The sequence below is a fragment of the Cetorhinus maximus genome, chromosome 2, assembly GCF_964194155.1.
Source record: "Cetorhinus maximus chromosome 2, sCetMax3.hap1.1, whole genome shotgun sequence".
In the NCBI taxonomy this organism is placed as follows: Eukaryota; Metazoa; Chordata; class Chondrichthyes; order Lamniformes; family Cetorhinidae; genus Cetorhinus; species Cetorhinus maximus.
In genome coordinates, this window is record NC_135880.1 from 9,969,707 (window position 1) to 9,988,525 (window position 18,819).

The window sequence follows — 18,819 nt, forward strand, 5'->3', positions numbered from 1 at the left end:
CCACACAGTTCAATTGAAAACGTGACTAATGATGTGTCGTCTTGGTGCTATTGATTCTAGTAAATCTGTATTTACCAAATCTGTCTCGTGTTTAACACAAAGGCACTGAAGTTTTATTTAAAACTTGGCTCCAGCTCCATTTACAATTTAAGACCAGATTATTTTGCAGTCCCCTGTATCATTTTTTTTATTGTAATTTGTACTTTGCTTGCAGGCTCAAAATGAAGCTGAACAGACGTTCATGGTGGAAGTCCTGTCGGGCTGTTTAAATTACAGACCATTGCTTGATGTGGTAGTATCTGAATTTTATATGCGAGACGGAAGGAGCTTCTTGCGGTCAGAATGCAATCTCTATATGGGTAAGGTACCTTCTAGTAGTTTGTTCAAGGTCATATTATTGCATTTTGAGCTCCTATGAAATATGTTTCTCTCACTATTAGCTTATGGCAGCTCAGCAGTGCAAGTGAAGAAGGTCTCAGATTTGACCCCTGGTCTCTGTCGAGTTACCTGCTATCACTTGCAGTGCAGTGGCTACAATTGTCCCTAGTGTTTGAGCTATAGAGTAGTAAGTCACTGAGGTCATATTCCCCTTTACCATCTATTGGCCTGAAGTGCCCAGCTGATTTATGGGTTTGGAGACTTTGGGTGAAGACAGGATGGGTCATCATCCTCCCAATGACCAAACAGGCTGGCAGCACTCATGATCTAAGTTCACATGTGAAAAATGAGGCATGGCCTCTGTGGCAGGGCCCATCAAGCTGGCATTTCCAAGAGAGGAGGAGGGGAGAGGAGAAAATTACAGCAAGAGAATGGCTGTCACTGTACAACAAACTCCGGCAGTCAACGTGAAACATATTGCACACAATCTGTGTTATCTGGAGGATATATCCGGATGCTGTAGGACCGCTAGTGGAATTGGAATCTCTAAGAGAAGTGCCTCAGTAGAATTGGGTTTTCCTGGTGTGGCTGATTTACAAGTGAACATATTAAGAAGATCGCACCTGCTGATGTCTGCCTGTCTGCCCCAAATGCACACTTGGATTTCACATTTCCTATGGCTAAGCTCTGCAAATTACAGAAAGACAAAGAAAAGAAAACCCAAATGCAACCAGCCTATGATTTATTGGAAGGCAGCAAGGAGCTTTAAGGGTTAGTATATTGCAGTAAAATGCATGAAATGAGCACTAGTGCCTCACTCAAGGCAATAGTTGGGGAAAAGTACTCATGTACCTGACCTGATGCTTATTGTTGGCATGGTAAAAAGGGAAATCAATCATGTTATTAACCCCAATGTTAATTCTGTTTCTCTCTACAGATGCTGCCTGAGCTGCTGAATATTACCAACAGTTTGTTTTTATTTTGGATTTCCAGCATGTGCAGTATTTTGCTTTTGTAATAAGTTATGCTGGACATTGCTAATTATAAAATCTATTGAAGTTAGCATGAATATTAAGGTAAAATTCCTATCTGCACAAACCTTTAGTCAATTTTTTCACTAAGGTTATTAAATATTCCCTCTCCTGTGATAAAGGGATTAGGGTAGAGTCACAGAAGAGCACAATACAGAAGGACCCCATTCAACCAATCAAATTTTCCACTGGCTCTGTCAAAGACTAATTTAGTTAGTCCAATTGCTCTGTTCTGTATCCCTGCAATCTTTTTTTTAAAATTCATTTATAGGATGTGGGCATTGCTGGCTAGGCCAACATTTATTGCCTATCCTTAATTGCCCATGAGAAGGTGGTGGTGAGCCACCTTCTTCAACCACTGCAGTCCATGTGGTATAGGTACATCCACAGTGCTGTTAGAGAGAGTTCCAGGATTTTGACCCAGCTACAGTGAAGGAACAGTGATATAATTCCAAGTCAGGAAAGTGAGTGCCTTGGAGGGGAACTTCCAGGCGGTGATGTTCCCATGTATCTGCTGTCCTTGTCCTTCTAGATGATAGTCATCATGGGTCTGGAAGATACTAAGTAACCTTGATGAGTTCCTGCAGTGCATCTTGTGGATGGTACACATTGTTGCTATTGTGCATCAGTTGTGTAGGGATTGAATGTTTGTAGTTGGGATGCCAATCAAACAGCCTTTGTATTGGATGGTGTGGAGCTTCTTATGTTGTTGAAGCTGCACTCATTCAGGCAAGTGAAGAGTATTCCATCACACTCCTTGTAGATGGTGGATAGACTTTGGGGAGTCAGGAGGCGAGTTATTCGCTGCAGGATTGAGCCTTTGATCTGCTCTTGTTGCCACAGCATTTATATAGCTAGGCCAGTTTCTGGTCAGTGTAACCCCCCCAGGATGTTGATAGTGGGGGATTCAGCAATGATAATGCCATTGAATGTCAAGGGCCAATGATTAGATTCTCTTGTTGGAGATGGTCATTGCCTGAAATGTTACTTGCCACTTGTCAGCCCAATCCTGGATATTGTCCAGGTCTTGCTGCATTTGGACATGGACTACAGTATCTGAGGAACACAATTCATGAGTCCTCAGATACTGAAGCAGACCAGGTCCAAATACAGTGGTGGAGGTAAAATCAGGAGTAGCCATCGCAGATCAATTCCCCAAACAATTCCCACCATTTTGCCAATGGCAGGGCTTCCTGCTAAAAGGAGGTGGGAAGAAAATTTTAATAGTCAAATAGCCCATTAATGGCCATCAGCATTTTGTCAGCCAATCAACCCCCTATCCTTGCCATGAGAAGAGGCCACCAGCTCAAAACAGACAGCCATCCAGTGGCAGCCCAGAGGGGGAAGTATTTTTCCATTGAGAGGGAGCTGTGTGCAGTGAAGGCAGACCCCACAGCTGCAGTGTTCAGCTCAGAGGTTTTCCCTCCAAGATAATTCAAGATTTTTATAAATCTTCTTTAGCCTACCTGGTATAGGCTGCAGGGCCCCTGCCTTCCTCAGCAGTGGACAACATTCTTGGTGGTGCTGCTGAGCTCTGATTGGCAACTCAATTCCCAGCTTATTCATTTATTAAAATCAAGGAGGAAGTCCCACCGTGTTGCCATCACATTTCTGGCTGCTGTCTGATCATTTTGATAAAATTCTGCCATTAACTCTTTCGCCACAGATGCTACCGGACCTGAGTAGTGCCAGCAATTTCTGTTTTTATTTATGTTCCTTACTTTATTTTGATGAGCACAAAAGATCCCCTTACACTTACAATAGTTGTGCACCACTTAAATCAATCAATCAATCTGTAAATTGCACATTCCTTTTTTGCCAAATTTGTTCATAAATCTAACACCAAAATAGTGCTCAATACTATTGGCTGAATTTTCCCCAGTCCTTTAAGGTAGGTTGGGAGGTGAAAGGGTTTGCAATATGGTGAGGGAGGTGTCTTCCTGCCACCATGGCATATTATCTCAAGAACCCAAGATGTAGGAGCAGGAGTAGACCATTGGCCCCATTGAGCCTGCTCTGCCAATCCAGCCATGGGACTTGATCCTCAGTTGCAAAATTCTGCCCTATATCATCTCAATTCTCTGGCATACCACAGAATGAGACACCTCTGGAATGATCTACTGGGGGATTAAATTTAAAACTGTACTACTGTATAAACCTGTTTTCCCTGTCTCAGTTCCTGTTTCAGAAAAGTAATTAGTATGTACTGGTAGAGTTTTTAATACATTTCCTATTATTTGTATATAATAGATTTGTCAAGTTGGTCACCAATATGGATCAGGTCAAAAATGGTCAACTTATTGAGCCTTTGACTCAATGGATCTTTAGTCCACAATCCCAACAATTGTCTTCAACTGGAGGAATAAAACACAGCCAAAGCTGCTAACAGTATGCTGCACTTCACCAGACCATGAAATATCATTGGCTGCTATGAGTATTCATTATAAGATTTGTAACTGTTAAATAAGTAGGTTAAGGGGTGGTGTGCACTAGTGCAGCCAGGAGCTGTTAACAGCGGGTGGTAAATCCATTATACTCAGACTTCAGAGAGCTGAATTTCACAGGAAGTGAAATTCAAAATGGCTAGTAGATGACCAGCAGCCCACTTGTTTGACACCACATCCACAAACATTCACTCTCCACCAATGCACTTTAGCAGCAGTGTACACCATCTACAAAACGCACTGCAGGTATTCACCAAGACTTCTTCGACAGCATTTTCCAAACCCACGAGCACTGCCATCTAGAAGTACAAGGGCAACAGATAGATGGGAACACCACCACCTGGAAGTTCCCCTCCAAGTCACTCACCATCCTGACTTGGAAATATATCACCGTTCCTTCACTGTTGCTTGGAATAAAATCCTGGAACTTCCTTCCTACAGCACTGTGGGTGTACCTACACCACATGGACTACAGTACTTCAAGGCAGCAGCTCACCACCACCTTCTCAAAGACAACTAGGGATGGGCAATAAATGCTGGCTCAGCCATAAAAGCCCACATCCCATGAATGAATAAAAAAAGATTGGCCGTTCATTATTCGCCCCACTCAATTTTCCTCTTTGCTACATGAGGTGGAAAGAAAATTGAGATAAACACTTCATAGAAATGAATAAATTATAAACAAAGGAAGCCATTCGGCCCATCATTGTGCCAGTTGAGAAAAAACTATCCAGCCTAATCCCACTTTCTAGTAATTGGTCCGTAGCACTGGAGGTTACATACAAACTAGGAGCAGGAGTAGGCCACTTGGCCCCTCGAGCCTCCTCCAGGGGGCTCAATAAGATCATGGCGGATCTAAATGTAACCTCAACCTCACTCATGCCTATTCCCAATAACCTGTCACCCCCTTGTTTATCAAGAATCTAACTTTGCCTAAAAAATATTCAAATACTCTGCTTCCACAGCCTTGAGGAGGAGTGTTCCAAAGACTCAAACCTCAAAAATTTCTCATCTGTCTTAATAAGCGATCCCTTATTTTTAAAAACAGTGACCTCTAAGTTCTAGATTCTCCCACAAGAGGAAACATCCTCTCCACATCCACCTGTCAAGACCACTCAGGATCTTAAAAGGTTTCAATTAAGTCAACTCTTACTCTAAATTCCAGTGGATACAAGCCTAACCTGTCTTTGTGTTATTATATGCTTTTTCTTTAAGCTTGAAACTTAAACTTTTTTTTGTTATAAAGTTAACCATGGATGGTGGGCCCTCCTTGGCACTTCTCTCAAGAATTTCTTTATTTTGAAATACACCTTTAAATGTCTGCCACTGAACCTCTATTGACCTATCCCTTAATCTCATTTGCCAGTTCACTTTAGCTAGCTCTGCTTTCATGCCCTCATTTGAGTTTAAAATATTAGTTTTGGATGCACTCACTTCTCCCTCAAAATGAATGTAAAATTCAATCATATGTTCGCTGCTACCTCAGGGTGCCTTCAATTAGGTTATCTATTAATCCTATCACATTGCTCAATACCAGGTCTTGTATAGACTGCTCTCTGGTTAGCTCCAGAACATGCTTTAAAATTATTCGTTTGTGGGATGTGGGCACCGCCGGCTAGGCCAGTATTTATTGCCCATCCCTAATTGCCCTTGTTCAGAGGGCAATTAAGAGTCAACCACATTTTTGTTCGTCTGGAGTCACATGTAGGCCAGACCAGGTGAGGACAGCAGATTTCCATAGAACCATAGAACACTACAGCACAGAAAACAGGCCATTCGGCCCTTCTAGTCTGTGCCGAAATATTATTCCGCTAGTCCCATTGACCTGCACCTAGTCCATAACCCTCCAGACCTCTCCCATCCATGTATCTATCTAATTTATTCTTGAAACTTAAGAGTGAGCCTGCATTTACCACGTCAGATGGTAGTTCGTTCCACACTCCCACCACTTTGAGTGAAGAAGTTCCCCCTAATGTTGCCCCTAAACCTTTCCCCTTTCACCCTAAAGCCATGTCCTCTCGTGTTTATTTCTCCTAATCTAAGTGGAAAGAGCCTACTCGCATTTACTCTGTCTATACCCCTCACAATTTTGTAAACTTCTGTCAAATCTCCCCTCATTCTTCTACGCTCCAAGGAATAAAGTCCTAACCTGTTTAATCTTTCCCTGTAACTCAACTCCTTAAGACCCAGCAACATCCTAGTAAATCTTCTCTGCACTCTCTCAATCTTATTGATATCCTTCCTGTAGTTAGGCGACCAGAACTGCACACAATACTCCAAAGTTGGCCTCACCAATGTCTTATACAACCTCACCATAACATCCCAACTCCTATACTCAATACTTTGATTTATGAAGGCCAGTATGCCAAAAGCTTTCTTTACAATCTTGTCTACCTGTGACGCCACTTTCAGGGAATTATGTATCTGAACTCCCAGATCCCTTTGTTCCTCCGCACTCCTCATTGACCTACCATTTACTGTCTATGTCCTACTTTGGTTTGACCTTCCAAAATGTAACACCTCACACTTTTCCGCATTAAATTCCATCTGCCATTTTCTGTCCCATTTTTCCAGTTGGTCCAGATCTCTCTGCAAGCTTTGAAAGCCTTCCTCGCTGTCCACAACGCCTCCAATCTTAGTGTCATCAGCAAACTTGCTGATCCAGTTCACCACATTATCATCCAAATCATTGATATAGACAACAAACAACAATGGTCCCAGTACAGATCCCTGAGGCACACTGCTAGTCACAGACCTCCAGCCTGAGAAGCAATCATCCACTACCACTCTCTGTCTTCTCCCACACAGCCAATTTCGAATCCAGTTTACAATCTCTCCATGGATACCAAGTGTCTGAACCTTCTGAACTAACCTCCCATGTGGGACCTTGTCAAAGGCCTTACTAAAGTCCATGTAGACAACATCCACAGCCTTTCCTTCATCTACTTTCTTGGTAACCTCCTCGAAAAACTCTACAAGATTCGTTAAACACGACCTACCACGCACAAAGCCATGCTGACTATCCTTAATCAGCCCTTGGCTGTCCAAATAATTAGATATCCGATTTCTCAGAACACCTTCCAATAATTTACCTACTACTGACGTCAGGCTCACTGGCCTGTAATTACCTGGTTAATTTCCTTCCCTAAAAGGACATTAGTGAACCAGATGGGTTTTTATGACAATCAACAATGGTTTCACGGTCATCATTAGACTTTTAATTCCAGATATTTATTGAATTCAAATTCCACCATCTGTAATGGTGGGATTCAAACCCAGGTCCTCAGAGTGTTACCCTGGGTCACCAATCCAGTGACAATACCACTACACCACCACCTTCCCATCTATGTCATCCTGTAGTTATGTCTCTAATGTTCTAAGAACCTATCCCGAACACATTCTATGAACTGTTCATCTACTCTACCTTTGCCCATCTGATTTATCCAGTCTGTGTGTAGATTAAAATCCCATGATTATTGGTGTATCTTTCTGGCAAGCTCCCATTATCTCTTTTTTTATACTCTGTCCTACTGTGTAGTTACAATTAGGGGGCCTGTACACCACCCCCACAAGTGACTTCTTGCCTTTATCATTCCTCATCTCAACCCAAAACCCTTCAACATCCTGGTTCCTGAACTAAGGTCATCCCTCCCTAATGTGCTAATACCATCATTAATTAACAGAGCCACCCCTCCACTTTTTCCTAACTTCTTGTCCTTCCTAAATGTCACATGCCCTTTAGTATTCAGGTCACAATCAATGTCATCCTGCAGCTACATCTCTGTAATAGCTATCAGAACATACATTTCTATTTACACTCTGTTCTTCTATTTTGATTTGAATACTAAGTGCATTTAGATACAGAGCCTTTAGTTTTGTCTTTATTTTTATAGCACCTAGCCTTATCTGATTTACACTTAGAATTGTACTCTGTCCCTTCCTGTCAGTCTTGTTTATCATTTCCCATATTCATACCTTTGTCTTGCCTTGTCTCTTTGGTTTACCACATCTTCCCAAATTTGATCCCTTGCCCCCACTATTCAGTTTAAACCCTCTCTACTTCTAGTTATATAGCTCACGAGGATTCAAGCCCCAGTACTGGTTCAGGTGTAGACCGTCCCAGTGGTGCAACCACTACACCCTCACCTGCCCACTGCAAGTTCCTCTCCAGCCCTGAGCAGATGTCCCAAACCCTGACACCTGGACTCTGTCTCTTTGCCACAAAAAAAAGTGTCAATCCCACTCACTATACAGTCCCATTCCCTTTTGCTCAGATGGCTTCCTGTACCATGGTGAGTTTACTCATCCGCCCTGTAGCCCCTGCTCTCACCCAAACAAGCTGAGAACCTCAAACCTATTGGACAATTGCAAAGGCTCACACTCCTGACACCAGGCCCTCTCACCTGCCTTACTTAGTCATACCTTTCTGTCTCTGTCCTCTGACCAAATCAGAAGACCCTATTCTAAGTAGCAAGACTGCCTCCTGGTATAAAACATCCAGGTAACTATCCCCCTCCCTGATGTGTCAGAGTCTACAGCTCAACCTCCAGTTCAGTGACTGAGCCAACATTCCTCATTTACTGCAGACCTATTTGTCCTGTCCAGGAACTCGCATATACTGCAGCCCCAACATCACTTGTCCTGCCATCCTTAATTTGTTTTAAATAAGGACTTATATTAATCATTTGTTGCTTTCTTATATCTTTTATTAATTTTACCAATTTGCATACTATTTTAAACCTTAGATAGAATAGAACTTACCCACCAAACAGCTAGCTCCTTTCCCTGTAGTACAGCAAGAACCAATTTCTATGGAATGAGAAAAATAGAAAGAAGGAAACAAACACCTTCTCCAAAATTCCCCCTCTCACCAAACTCCAAGTCTTCACTCAGTTAGCTCAGCTGCCCTCGAATTGCCAAGGCTGTACTAAAGATCCCAGAATTTATAGTAAACTGAACTGGGCTACAGTAACCAGATTCAACCAGTTAACTAATTAACTACTCAGCTCTGACAGCTAAGAGTGAGTCTACCCTGTCTAAACTGCAAGAGAAAAAAAGAACTCAGCCTGCTTACACCATACTTTTCAGTTACTGCTACTTACATTAGATTAAATTTTAAGAACAAAATTAACCCTTAAAACTGCCCTCTCACCAAACTCCAAGTCTTCACTTCAATTAGCTCAGCTGCACTCCATTTGAGTGTATGTCTGCCTGTACCACACTTTCAGAGAGTGTTCCAGTCCCCTACACCCTTGTTACTCACAGTAAGTTCTTATGGGAGAAGAATGAATCCAAAGCACTTTTTTTTTTAAACATCAAGCTGGTTCATTCTCAGTACAGCTCTTCAATGCTACAGACTTTCTAGAAGCTTTCACTCAGTGTTCTACCTGTATCTATTCATACTGTTTAGATAGGAGAACCAATGCCCATCACAAGTTTTAACTAGCAATTGTCATTAACAAGGTAATTGCCATGCAATGTGATTATTGATATATTGAACTCCTCTGGGAGGTGTCAGCTGTGGCTCAGTTCATAGCACCCTTGCCTTTGAATCAGAGGGTTGTGGGTTCATGTCCCACTCCTGGAAAACCAAGAACTGTGATTGTACTCGAAAGAGTTGCAATCTGTGACTGTTGATAACTTGAAAGAGTTTGAACTCCTCTGGGTGAGAAGATTTCTCAACTTCTCTCATCCTTCTATCAATTACTTTAAATCCAGGACCTCTGGTTATCGACCTCCCTGGTAAGGGAACTAGGTCCTTCCTATCCAGTCTATCTCGGCCCCTCATGATTTTATACATCTCAATTAAACCTACTCTCTGCCTCCTCTGTTTCAAAGGACCCCAGCCTATTACAACTAAAGTCCTGGCAACATTCTTATAAATTTTCTCTGTACCTTCTCTAATGTGGCCACATACCTCTTGTAATGTGGTGACCAGAACTGTGTGCACTATTCGAGCTGTGACCTAATTAATGTTTTAAACAGTTCTAGCATAATTTCCCTGCTCTTATATTCTATGCCTTGCCCTCTAAGCCTTATCTGCCTGTCGTTCTACCTTCAGGGATCCTCTGTTCCTCTACACTTTTCAGTAACCTACCATTTATTGTGTACTCCCTTGCCTTGTTTTCCCTCCCCAAACGCATTGGCTCACACTTCTCCAGACTGAATTCCATTTGATACTTTTCTGCCCACCTGACTTAAAGGGGAAAAATTGTAGGAATTTGGTGAAAGAGCAAGGGACTGGATTTCTCTTTGAAAGAGCAGGTACAGAGTCAGTGAGCCGAATAGCCACCTTGTATGCCGAATGATTATATATAATAAATGGAGGAAAATGTAACAATTTTCTTTATTAATTTTAATTGCATTTGAAAATAAGTGCTACCGTTAGAATTATAGTTGTCACCTTTAGATCATTGTTCAATAAAGTTTCCACTGTTCCTTAGTTTCTTTCTTTGTCTCTGTCTGTGTTGAAGATTTTGGCTTAAATTATTGAGGTCCTCAGGTACAGGTCACCCTTTAACAATTTGTCCAGTGAGCAGGATGGTTATCATGGGATGTATCACTGCTAACTTTAATCCCCTTCTCACTCAATGCCCACAAGACAAATTTTTACAGAGGTCTTGAGACACTGGTTAAATAGCTGATTATCCTTCTTGCTAACCCAGTGGAACTGAAGCTAGTTGAATAGCAGTTTTGCTGACCTAAATATTAGCAGCTAACTTGGCCCAAATGAGGCTTGGACCTGGGCCATTCCTGGACTGCATCACTCAACTACTCATCTGAAATTTTTACTATTTCTAAAGTAATACTCTATATGCTTTGTTCTGTTACAGTTATATGTTATCTTGCTACTTTTCGACTGAAAGAGCTGGGCCTGAAACACTTCACCAAGATTATCAACTCACAGCCTGTGAACAAAATGCACCAAGTGAGGATGGCATTCATTAATCCCTGGAAACATCAAACTTAAGTATTTTATTTAAGGAGTTAGTTTGTTCAGTAATTCCATGATTATTATAATTTTTCCACAGTTCCTTAGATTCTTCTTTGATAGCTTGAACCTCACTACATGGATCAAGGATGAATGGTGCCAAATATATGATGTAGCATATGTAAATCAGAAGCTGATTGATCCTCTGCTGAGGTAATTTGTCAAGTTTAAGATTTTTCCATTATGTGTCACATAGTGCATCTTCTGTTGACTGAGTTGAATATTGACAATGTATGCGCAACAGTAATGTCCTAAATAAGTGTCCCTATCCCCACCTTGCAGAAGACCCCAGCCTCTTTCATCAACTACACAAGATCCAACATTCCCATCACCCTGTTATTTAGCCTAAAAGCACCTTATACTTAAACCCAAGTTTAATTTTAACAGTTGCAAGTTGGTCAGATGACTCAGTGGATGGAATTTTGCAGTCCTGCCAGCGGCAGGCATTGTGGCGAGCGGAATGGGAAAATTTGAAGTGCAGCCAAAGGTCTGTTACCCACCAGCGTAAAAATGGCTTGCAATTTTCCACTTCGGCTTTCATGGCAGGTCGGCTAGCCCGCCGTGCCATGCTGGGAACCGCATTTTCATGCATTTGAATATCATGAATGTTAATGTAAAATGCAGCTCACTAGAACCATGTACCCCACCCCCACCCCCCGCTTCAAATCAATTGGCTGCGCTGGCAACTAATTAAACTGTTGTGAATTACAACTAGGTATAATAGACGTGCACCTGGCAAATTCCACTTCATTCGCAACCCCAAGGTTTGTGTGTGCAGTGTTTTGAAGGGGGGGGTGGGGTGGTGGGGCTTGAATGGAACCCAGGGGGAAGAGAGGACAAAGATACATGACTTGGGGGAATGACTCGGGAAGGGGTGGACAGAGACACATGACTGGGTGGGGGTGGGTGGTGTTGTCTAGCTGTACATGCAATCACAGTGTCAAGCTACAGGCTGCCATGAGCATCTAAGATCCCTGACTATTACTTGAAATGTAACCCACACTCAAACCTGACAGACAACATGGAGGTCATTGAAAGCGCCGTTCACGAGTTGAAAATTTGAGATAAGCAAAATATATTTACAAAAGTGCAAAATATATACAGTGAGTGAACACCCTTGCCACCTTTGTTCTGTTAATATTTCTTAATTTTTCTTACCCTACACCTACGTCTAGGTGCTTCCCTGACATCCACATCAGAGGTAGAGGCAGCCTGCTGACTGCTATGCCCTATTGTCTGTGATGACCTTGGTGGGCAACCTCTGGAGGGCCCTGGCCTGCTTTGGGTCTCCTACTGTGTGGCAGGCAGACCCTCCTTGACCTGAGCAGCTGGAGTTGTTGGGGTCACTTGGAGCAGCTGGACAGCCCAGGAGAGTCCTGAGTGGATTGTCCCGAGTGACACGCCTCCCCACTGTGGGTGCCAAGGGCTCCTCCCTGAGTCCTTGGAGAGAACAGTCACCTGGAAGGAGATCGAGGTGCCCCATCCCCCTCTCACCTAGCCATGGATGGATCTAACTTGTGGCTACAGCGATGGTGTGCAGGTCCGAGCGCATGTCTAGCACAAACTGCTGGACCAAGGCCTCCATGGGGAGGTCACCACCCTTCCAATTGTTCCCCCCGATGTGCTGGCCTGTCGGTGCCATGACATCAGAATGAACGTGGACGGACTCCTCCATCCTCCGTTCTAATCTGGTGACGGCCTTTGACAACTCTGCCTGCTGTGCCCCTGCATGTCTTGGGAGCTCCAACATCTCTCTGAGGACCTATTGCTGAGGCTCGTCATCGGACTCGGACTCAGCAGGAGCCTGGCCTCCAGCCGTTGTCCGAGTGCCTGTGACCTTGGCTGTCACTGTCTCTGCCTGCTGTGGACCCAATTCTGTGCTGTGCTCACCAGATGGGGGCTCCGAGCCTGCCCTAGAACTAGTCCCAATGAGGTGTGTGTCTCTGCACTGGTGGGGTAGGGGGTGAACGCAATGATGGCTCTACATCTAGTGGGTCCTCATCTGAGGTGATCTGGGGTCAGGGACTGATGGGCTGTCTGGCAGTGTGCCTCCTCCTTTCCTTGCTGGTCCCTGTAATAGAGAGAAGAGAAAATTGGTGATTGGCTAGATAGTCAACTATATTAAAAGGCACTCACAATTTCAGCGGGCGGTGTAATGGATAGGGTCTTATTGGCATGTTGTGGGATGCCAACCCCACCTTCAATGCAGGCACGGTCCCAGTGCTCACCAGCCAGCTCCACTGCCTGCTCCTTGTAGGTGGGGGGGAGTGACCTAAGCTCTGGCATCCCCCTCCGGTCTGTGATCTCTCCCTGTTGTTGAGAGCGATCTTTTCCTGCATAAAGACTGATGGACAGACTGTGAGCAGAATGGATGCCAAAGCAGTTGATAAGCATGCCTGCCTACTGTGAGTGCTGAGTGGACCTATGTAAGGGCTGAGGACACCACTTGTGTAGGATGTGACAAGAGATTAGGATGTAAAAGTATATGTGAGAGATTCAGTGGTGGTGTCCTTTGTGCCGGTAGTGTGTGAGATCCCTGTGGACTGTAACTCAGCGAATGCTCTCTGGCATTATGAGAGTGTGAATAGAGACTGAGGAGAAGTTTGAATTACCCTGGCGGAGCAGCTAAGAGCATTCATCCTCTTCCTACACTGGATAGTGGTCCTCTTCTGGAGAACACACTGGCCACCTCCTCCCAAGCCTTAGTGGTGAGGCCGGTGGACCTCTGGCTCTCATCACGGGGGAAGAGCATCTCTCTCTGGTCCTTGACTGCCTGGAGGAGTGCTGTCAATGCATTGTCACTGAACTTCAGGACACACCGCTTGGGGTCATTATGGTGCTTGCCACGACAGATGGAGTCTGGAAATGTTAGCCAATGAGATTTCGGCGGGTGGACAAATCCCAACCCGCCCCCTCACGAGATACGGCATGTTGCACGTTTATGCATACATTACTAGCTAAAAAGCAGATGATCCGGCACGGCAACTCACTATGCCGACCAGCGGGAACCGCACCACCTTTCCCACACACCACTGTACTTCACCAACTTTCTTGTGTTAACCAGAGAAAAATATACTGACTCCTTGCGTCCTGGTACAATATAGATGAGCAAGCATTGCTGGAAGCATGTTTGCCACAAGAAGCCAGTATATTTTTCTCTAGTTAACACAAACAAGTCTGACAAGGCCCATTGTTTGTGAAATAGAACTATTGGAATAGGTTTTGTAGCAAGATATTGGCTGAGAAAGAGAACCCAATGTATTTCTTTGAATTTAATCCCATTACATGAAATACTTAGAAAAAAGTTAAAGTTATGCTTGCAGTACAGTGCAAGCGCAGCAGCAGCAGTTAACACTGAACGCGCTATCCTGTCCACACTGTCCTCTGGAAAATAATTAAACTGTTCAATGGTCAATGATGCAACTCTGGTTGGATTTTGTAACATAGTGAGTCCAAGTAAAACCAAACTGGAATATAAAGACCAAATACAGAAATGCACAGCAGACCAACCATCATCTGTAAGAGAAAAGACAGATTAATGTTTTAAGTATAGACCCTTCGTCTGAATTGGAAATGGCAAGCCAACCAATAAGAGCAAACAAAACATAGGAAAAAAACCAATGTGCGACAGAGTCAGGAATCACTGTGGGACAGGAACAAGAGCGGGGTGGGGGTCAGTATTAACTTTCAGTGGCAATGGCAAAGTAGCAGTCAGGGATCAGCTGTTGTATAACCTGGCTTATTTTCCATTGTGGCAAGTTGCACAAGGTGAAAAAAAAACAGGTATTACCCCCACCATCTCCTGCCACAGGGAGGAGATTAATGGTCTAAGCACTTTGGGGTCTTTTTCTACACTAAACTGGGGTATTGGCATTAACTGTATTACTCTTCATAAGAGTCTACATTGAGTTGATGGGCCAAATAGGCTCTTTCTGTGCTATACCATTATATGATTCTATATGTTCACTATTCTACTCTTCTCTCACTTATATCTCTTTGTTAAAGATGGCAACCGGATATCAACAACCACATTGATCATTTAGCCGACATACTGGCTAATAAGATTTCCAAGAAAAAGGAGAGCCAACCTGTAACAGTACCAAAGGAATTTAACATCACCAAGCCTAAACCACAATCCATTCCAGTACCTGAGGAAATTCCTCTGCTGCAAATACAGAGAAAGGTAAGTCTGCTGGGTTCCTATCCATCTTCACTGAAGACTAACATGGGAGAGGGAAAAGACGATAATATAACTGCTTTGCTTATTTTTATTTTCTGCTAATTCTTTCCCTCTTCTCTTTTTCTGAGAATGGCGGTTCCTTCTTGGGTTGTGCAGTTGAATATTAGCCCTTGGGTGCCTTGACCAAATGGCCTTGATAGTTGATGTTGGCAGGCTTTTAAATCATGGCAGAGCCCAATGTTGCCCTCACTGCATTAGACATCTCCAAGTACTCTTGTGCTAATATTTCCCTCCATAACTAAGAGACTTTGAAACCAATTATAGAGTTCCTATCACCTCCCAGCTGAGATCATCTAACTCAGTAAAGGCCAGGGATTAAAACTGGGACTTAGCTGGTCATTTTGCCAAATATGTCCTTCCATCTATTCAGGACTGTATGACAGCAAGGTTGATGTTTAGTGAAACAGTCATGATAAACTATAACATTATGGGTCAAATGGCTACAATGGGGCAAAAGTAAAAGTACATATATGAACAGATAATGGGCTTAATAGGTATGCAGATGATGTTGTTAAGAAAAAAGTCAGCTTATCAGTTTAGACCTCAATTGGTCTTATTATCTGCTCCTCTCAGACCATCTGACCAGCTTTCTACAGGTCTCCCTCCAGATGGACACCCAACTAGCCCTTCCAGAGGAAAATATGGTTGAAGTTGCCATGAGACACCTTCTATTCATTTTCATCTGAATTCAAACCCTGTGCCCCTGGAGGAAGCTCTGGGAGCCCAGAGGACATGGGGGACACTGTAAAAACCCCGAGACACAAATCTTTGCCCCTTTTCTTCTTCCTTACTCCTGGAAGCTGAACCTTGCCAAGGTCTCTAGTTAACACAAACAAGTCTGACAAGGCCCATTGTTTGTGAAATAGAACTATTGGAATAGGTTTTGTAGCAAGATATTGGCTGAGAAAGAGAACCCAATGTATTGGGAAATATCCAGCCCAAATCTCCAGAGCTAATACTGAAGCTGCATAAGTCAGACTGCACCTGAACTACTGCACACACTTCTCATCATCACCTCGTAAGGGGTTTTGGCAACGGACAGGAAAGTGGGTTTGGGGCCAAGGTCAGATCAGCCATGATCTTATTGTGTGGCGGAGCAGGCTCAAGGGGCCATATGGCCTACTTCTACTCTATTTCCTATGTTCTTTTAAGGAGGTCACCTATTTCCTAGAGGCATTACAGAGAGTAACAAGACTGATTCTGAGTGCTAGAGCAAAGAACTGTGAGAAACGACTTAATAAACTAGTCATGTTCTTCAGCTTGAGAAGTGATGTCTCAACGGGGACATTATAGTGATTTTTTTCATTCAAGGGATGTGGGCTTAGCTGTCTAGGCCAGCATTTATTGCCTATTTCTAATTACCCTTAAGAAGGCGGTCGTGACCTGCCTTCTTGAACCGCTGCAGTCCATGTGGTGTAGGTCCACCCACTGTGTTGTTAGGGATGGAGTTCCAGGATTTTGACCCAGCGACAGTGAAGGAATGGCAATATATTTCCAAGTCAGGATGGTGAGTAACTTGGAGGGGAACTTCCAGGTGGTGGTGTTCCCATCTATCTGCTGCCCTTATCCTTCTAGATGGTAGTGGTCATGGGTTTGGAAGGTGCTGTCGAAGGAGCCTTGGTGAATTCCTGCAGTGCATCTTGTAGATGGTACACAGTGCTGCTACTGTGCGTCGGTGGTGGAGGGAGTGAATGTTTGTGGATGTGGTGCCAATCAAGCGGGCTGCTTTGTCCTGGACGGTGTCAAGCTTCTTGAGAGTTGTGGGAGCTGCACTCATCCAGGCAAGTGGGGAGTATTCCATCACACTCCTGACTTGTACCTTGTAGATAGTGGACAGGCTTTAAGGAGTCAGGGGTGAGTTACTCGTCACAGGATTCCTAGCCTCTGACCTGCTCTTGTAGCCACAGTATTTATGTAGCTAGTCCAGTTCAGTTTCTGGTCAATGGTAACCCCCAGGATGTTGATAGTAGGTGATTCAGTGTTGGTAATGCCATTGAACATCAAGGGGCGATGGTTGGATTCTCTCTTGTTGGAGATGGTCATTATCTGACATTTGTGTGGCACAAATGTTACTTGCCGCTTGTCAGCACAAGCCTTGATTTTGTCCAGGTCTTGCTGCATTTGGACATGAACTGCTTCAGTATCTGTGGAGTCGCGAATGGTGCTGAACATTGTGCAATTATCAGCGAACACCCTCACTTTTGACCTTATGATGGAAGGAAGGTCATTGATGAAGCAGCTGAAGATGGTTGGGCCGAGAACACCACCCTGAGGAACTCCTGCAGTAATGTCCTGGAACTGAGATGACTTATCTCCAACAGCCACAATTATCTTCCTTTGTGCTAGGTATGACTCCAACCAATGGTGAGATTTCCCCCTAATTCCCATTGATTCCAGTTTTGCGAGGGCTCCTTGATGTTCCACACTCAATCAAATGCTGCCTTCATGTCAAGAGCAGTCACTCTCGCCTCACCTTGGGAGTTCAGCTCTTTTGTCCATGTTTGAACCAAGGTCAGGAGCTGAGTGGCCCTGGCGGAACCCAAACTGGGCTTCAGTGAGCAAGTTATTGCTAAGCAAGTGCCACTGATAGCCCTGTTGATGACCCCTTCCATTATTTTACTGATGATCGAGAGTAGACTGATGGGGCAGTAATTAGCCAGGTTGGATTTATCCTGCTTTTTATGTACAGGACATACTTGGGCAATTTTCCACAAAGCTGGGTAGATGCCAGTGTTGTAGCTGTACTGGAACAGCTTGTCTAGGAGCATGGCAAGTTCTGGTGCACAAGTCTTCAGTACTATTGCCGGAATGTTGTCGGGGCCCATTGCCTTTGCAGTATCCAGTGCCTTCAGCCGTTGCTTGATATTACGTGGAGTGAATCAAATTGGCTGAAGACTGGGGACCTCCGGAGGAGGCCGAGATGGATCATGCACTCGGCACTCCAGGCTGAAGATTGTTGCAAATGCTTCAGCCTTATCTTTTGCATTGATGTACTGGACTCCTCCATTATTGAAGATGGTGAAATTTGTGGAACCGCCTCCTCCAGTGAGTTGTTTAAATGTCCACCACCATCCACAACTGGATGTGGCAGGACTGCAGATCTTCGATCTGATCCTTTGGTTGTGGGATCGCTTAGCCCTGTCTATCACTTGCTGCTTATGCTGTTTGGCATGCAAGTATTCCTGTGTTATAGCTTCACCAGGTTGACACCTCATTTTTAAGTATGCCTGGTGCTGCTCCTGGGATGTCCTCCTGCACTCTTCATTGAACCAGGGTTGATCCCCTGGCCTGATGGCAATGGTAGAGTGGGGGATATGCCAGGCCATTAGGTTACAGATTGTGTTATGAGTACAATTCTGCTGCTGCTGACTGTCCAAAGCGCCTCATGGATGCCCAGTTTTGAGTTGCCAGATCTGTTTGAAATCTATGCCATTTAGCACGGTGGTAGTGCCACACAACACGATGGAGGGTATCCTCTATGTGAAGGCAGGACTTCATCTCCACAATGACTGCGCGGTGGTCACTCCTACTGTCATGGACATTTGTGGCAGGCAGGTTGATGAGGATGAGGTCAAGTATGTTTATCCCCTTGTTGTTGCCCTCACCACCTGCCGCAGACCCAGTCTAGCAGCTATGTCATTTAGGGACTCAGCTAGTAGCCATGCTACCAAGCCACTCTTGGTGATGGAAAGTGAAGTTCCCTACTCAGAGTACATTCTGCGCCCTTGCCACCCT

The 18,819-nt window shown here is 44.1% G+C and overlaps 1 protein-coding gene across 1 annotated transcript in view; it reads left to right on the top strand.

Annotated features, from left to right (window-relative positions):
- The first annotated feature begins 220 nt into the window (after positions 1 to 220).
- Positions 221 to 18,819, top strand: part of cfap99 (cilia and flagella associated protein 99) — a 134,059-nt gene continuing 115,460 nt past the window's right edge. Inside the window, exons 1-4 of the mRNA XM_078560769.1 lie at positions 221 to 359; positions 10,687 to 10,781; positions 10,885 to 10,997; positions 14,850 to 15,027. Of these exons, the coding sequence (XP_078416895.1) occupies positions 242 to 359; positions 10,687 to 10,781; positions 10,885 to 10,997; positions 14,850 to 15,027 (504 nt within the window). The 5' untranslated portion in view covers positions 221 to 241. The remainder of the gene's footprint in view (positions 360 to 10,686; positions 10,782 to 10,884; positions 10,998 to 14,849; positions 15,028 to 18,819) is intronic.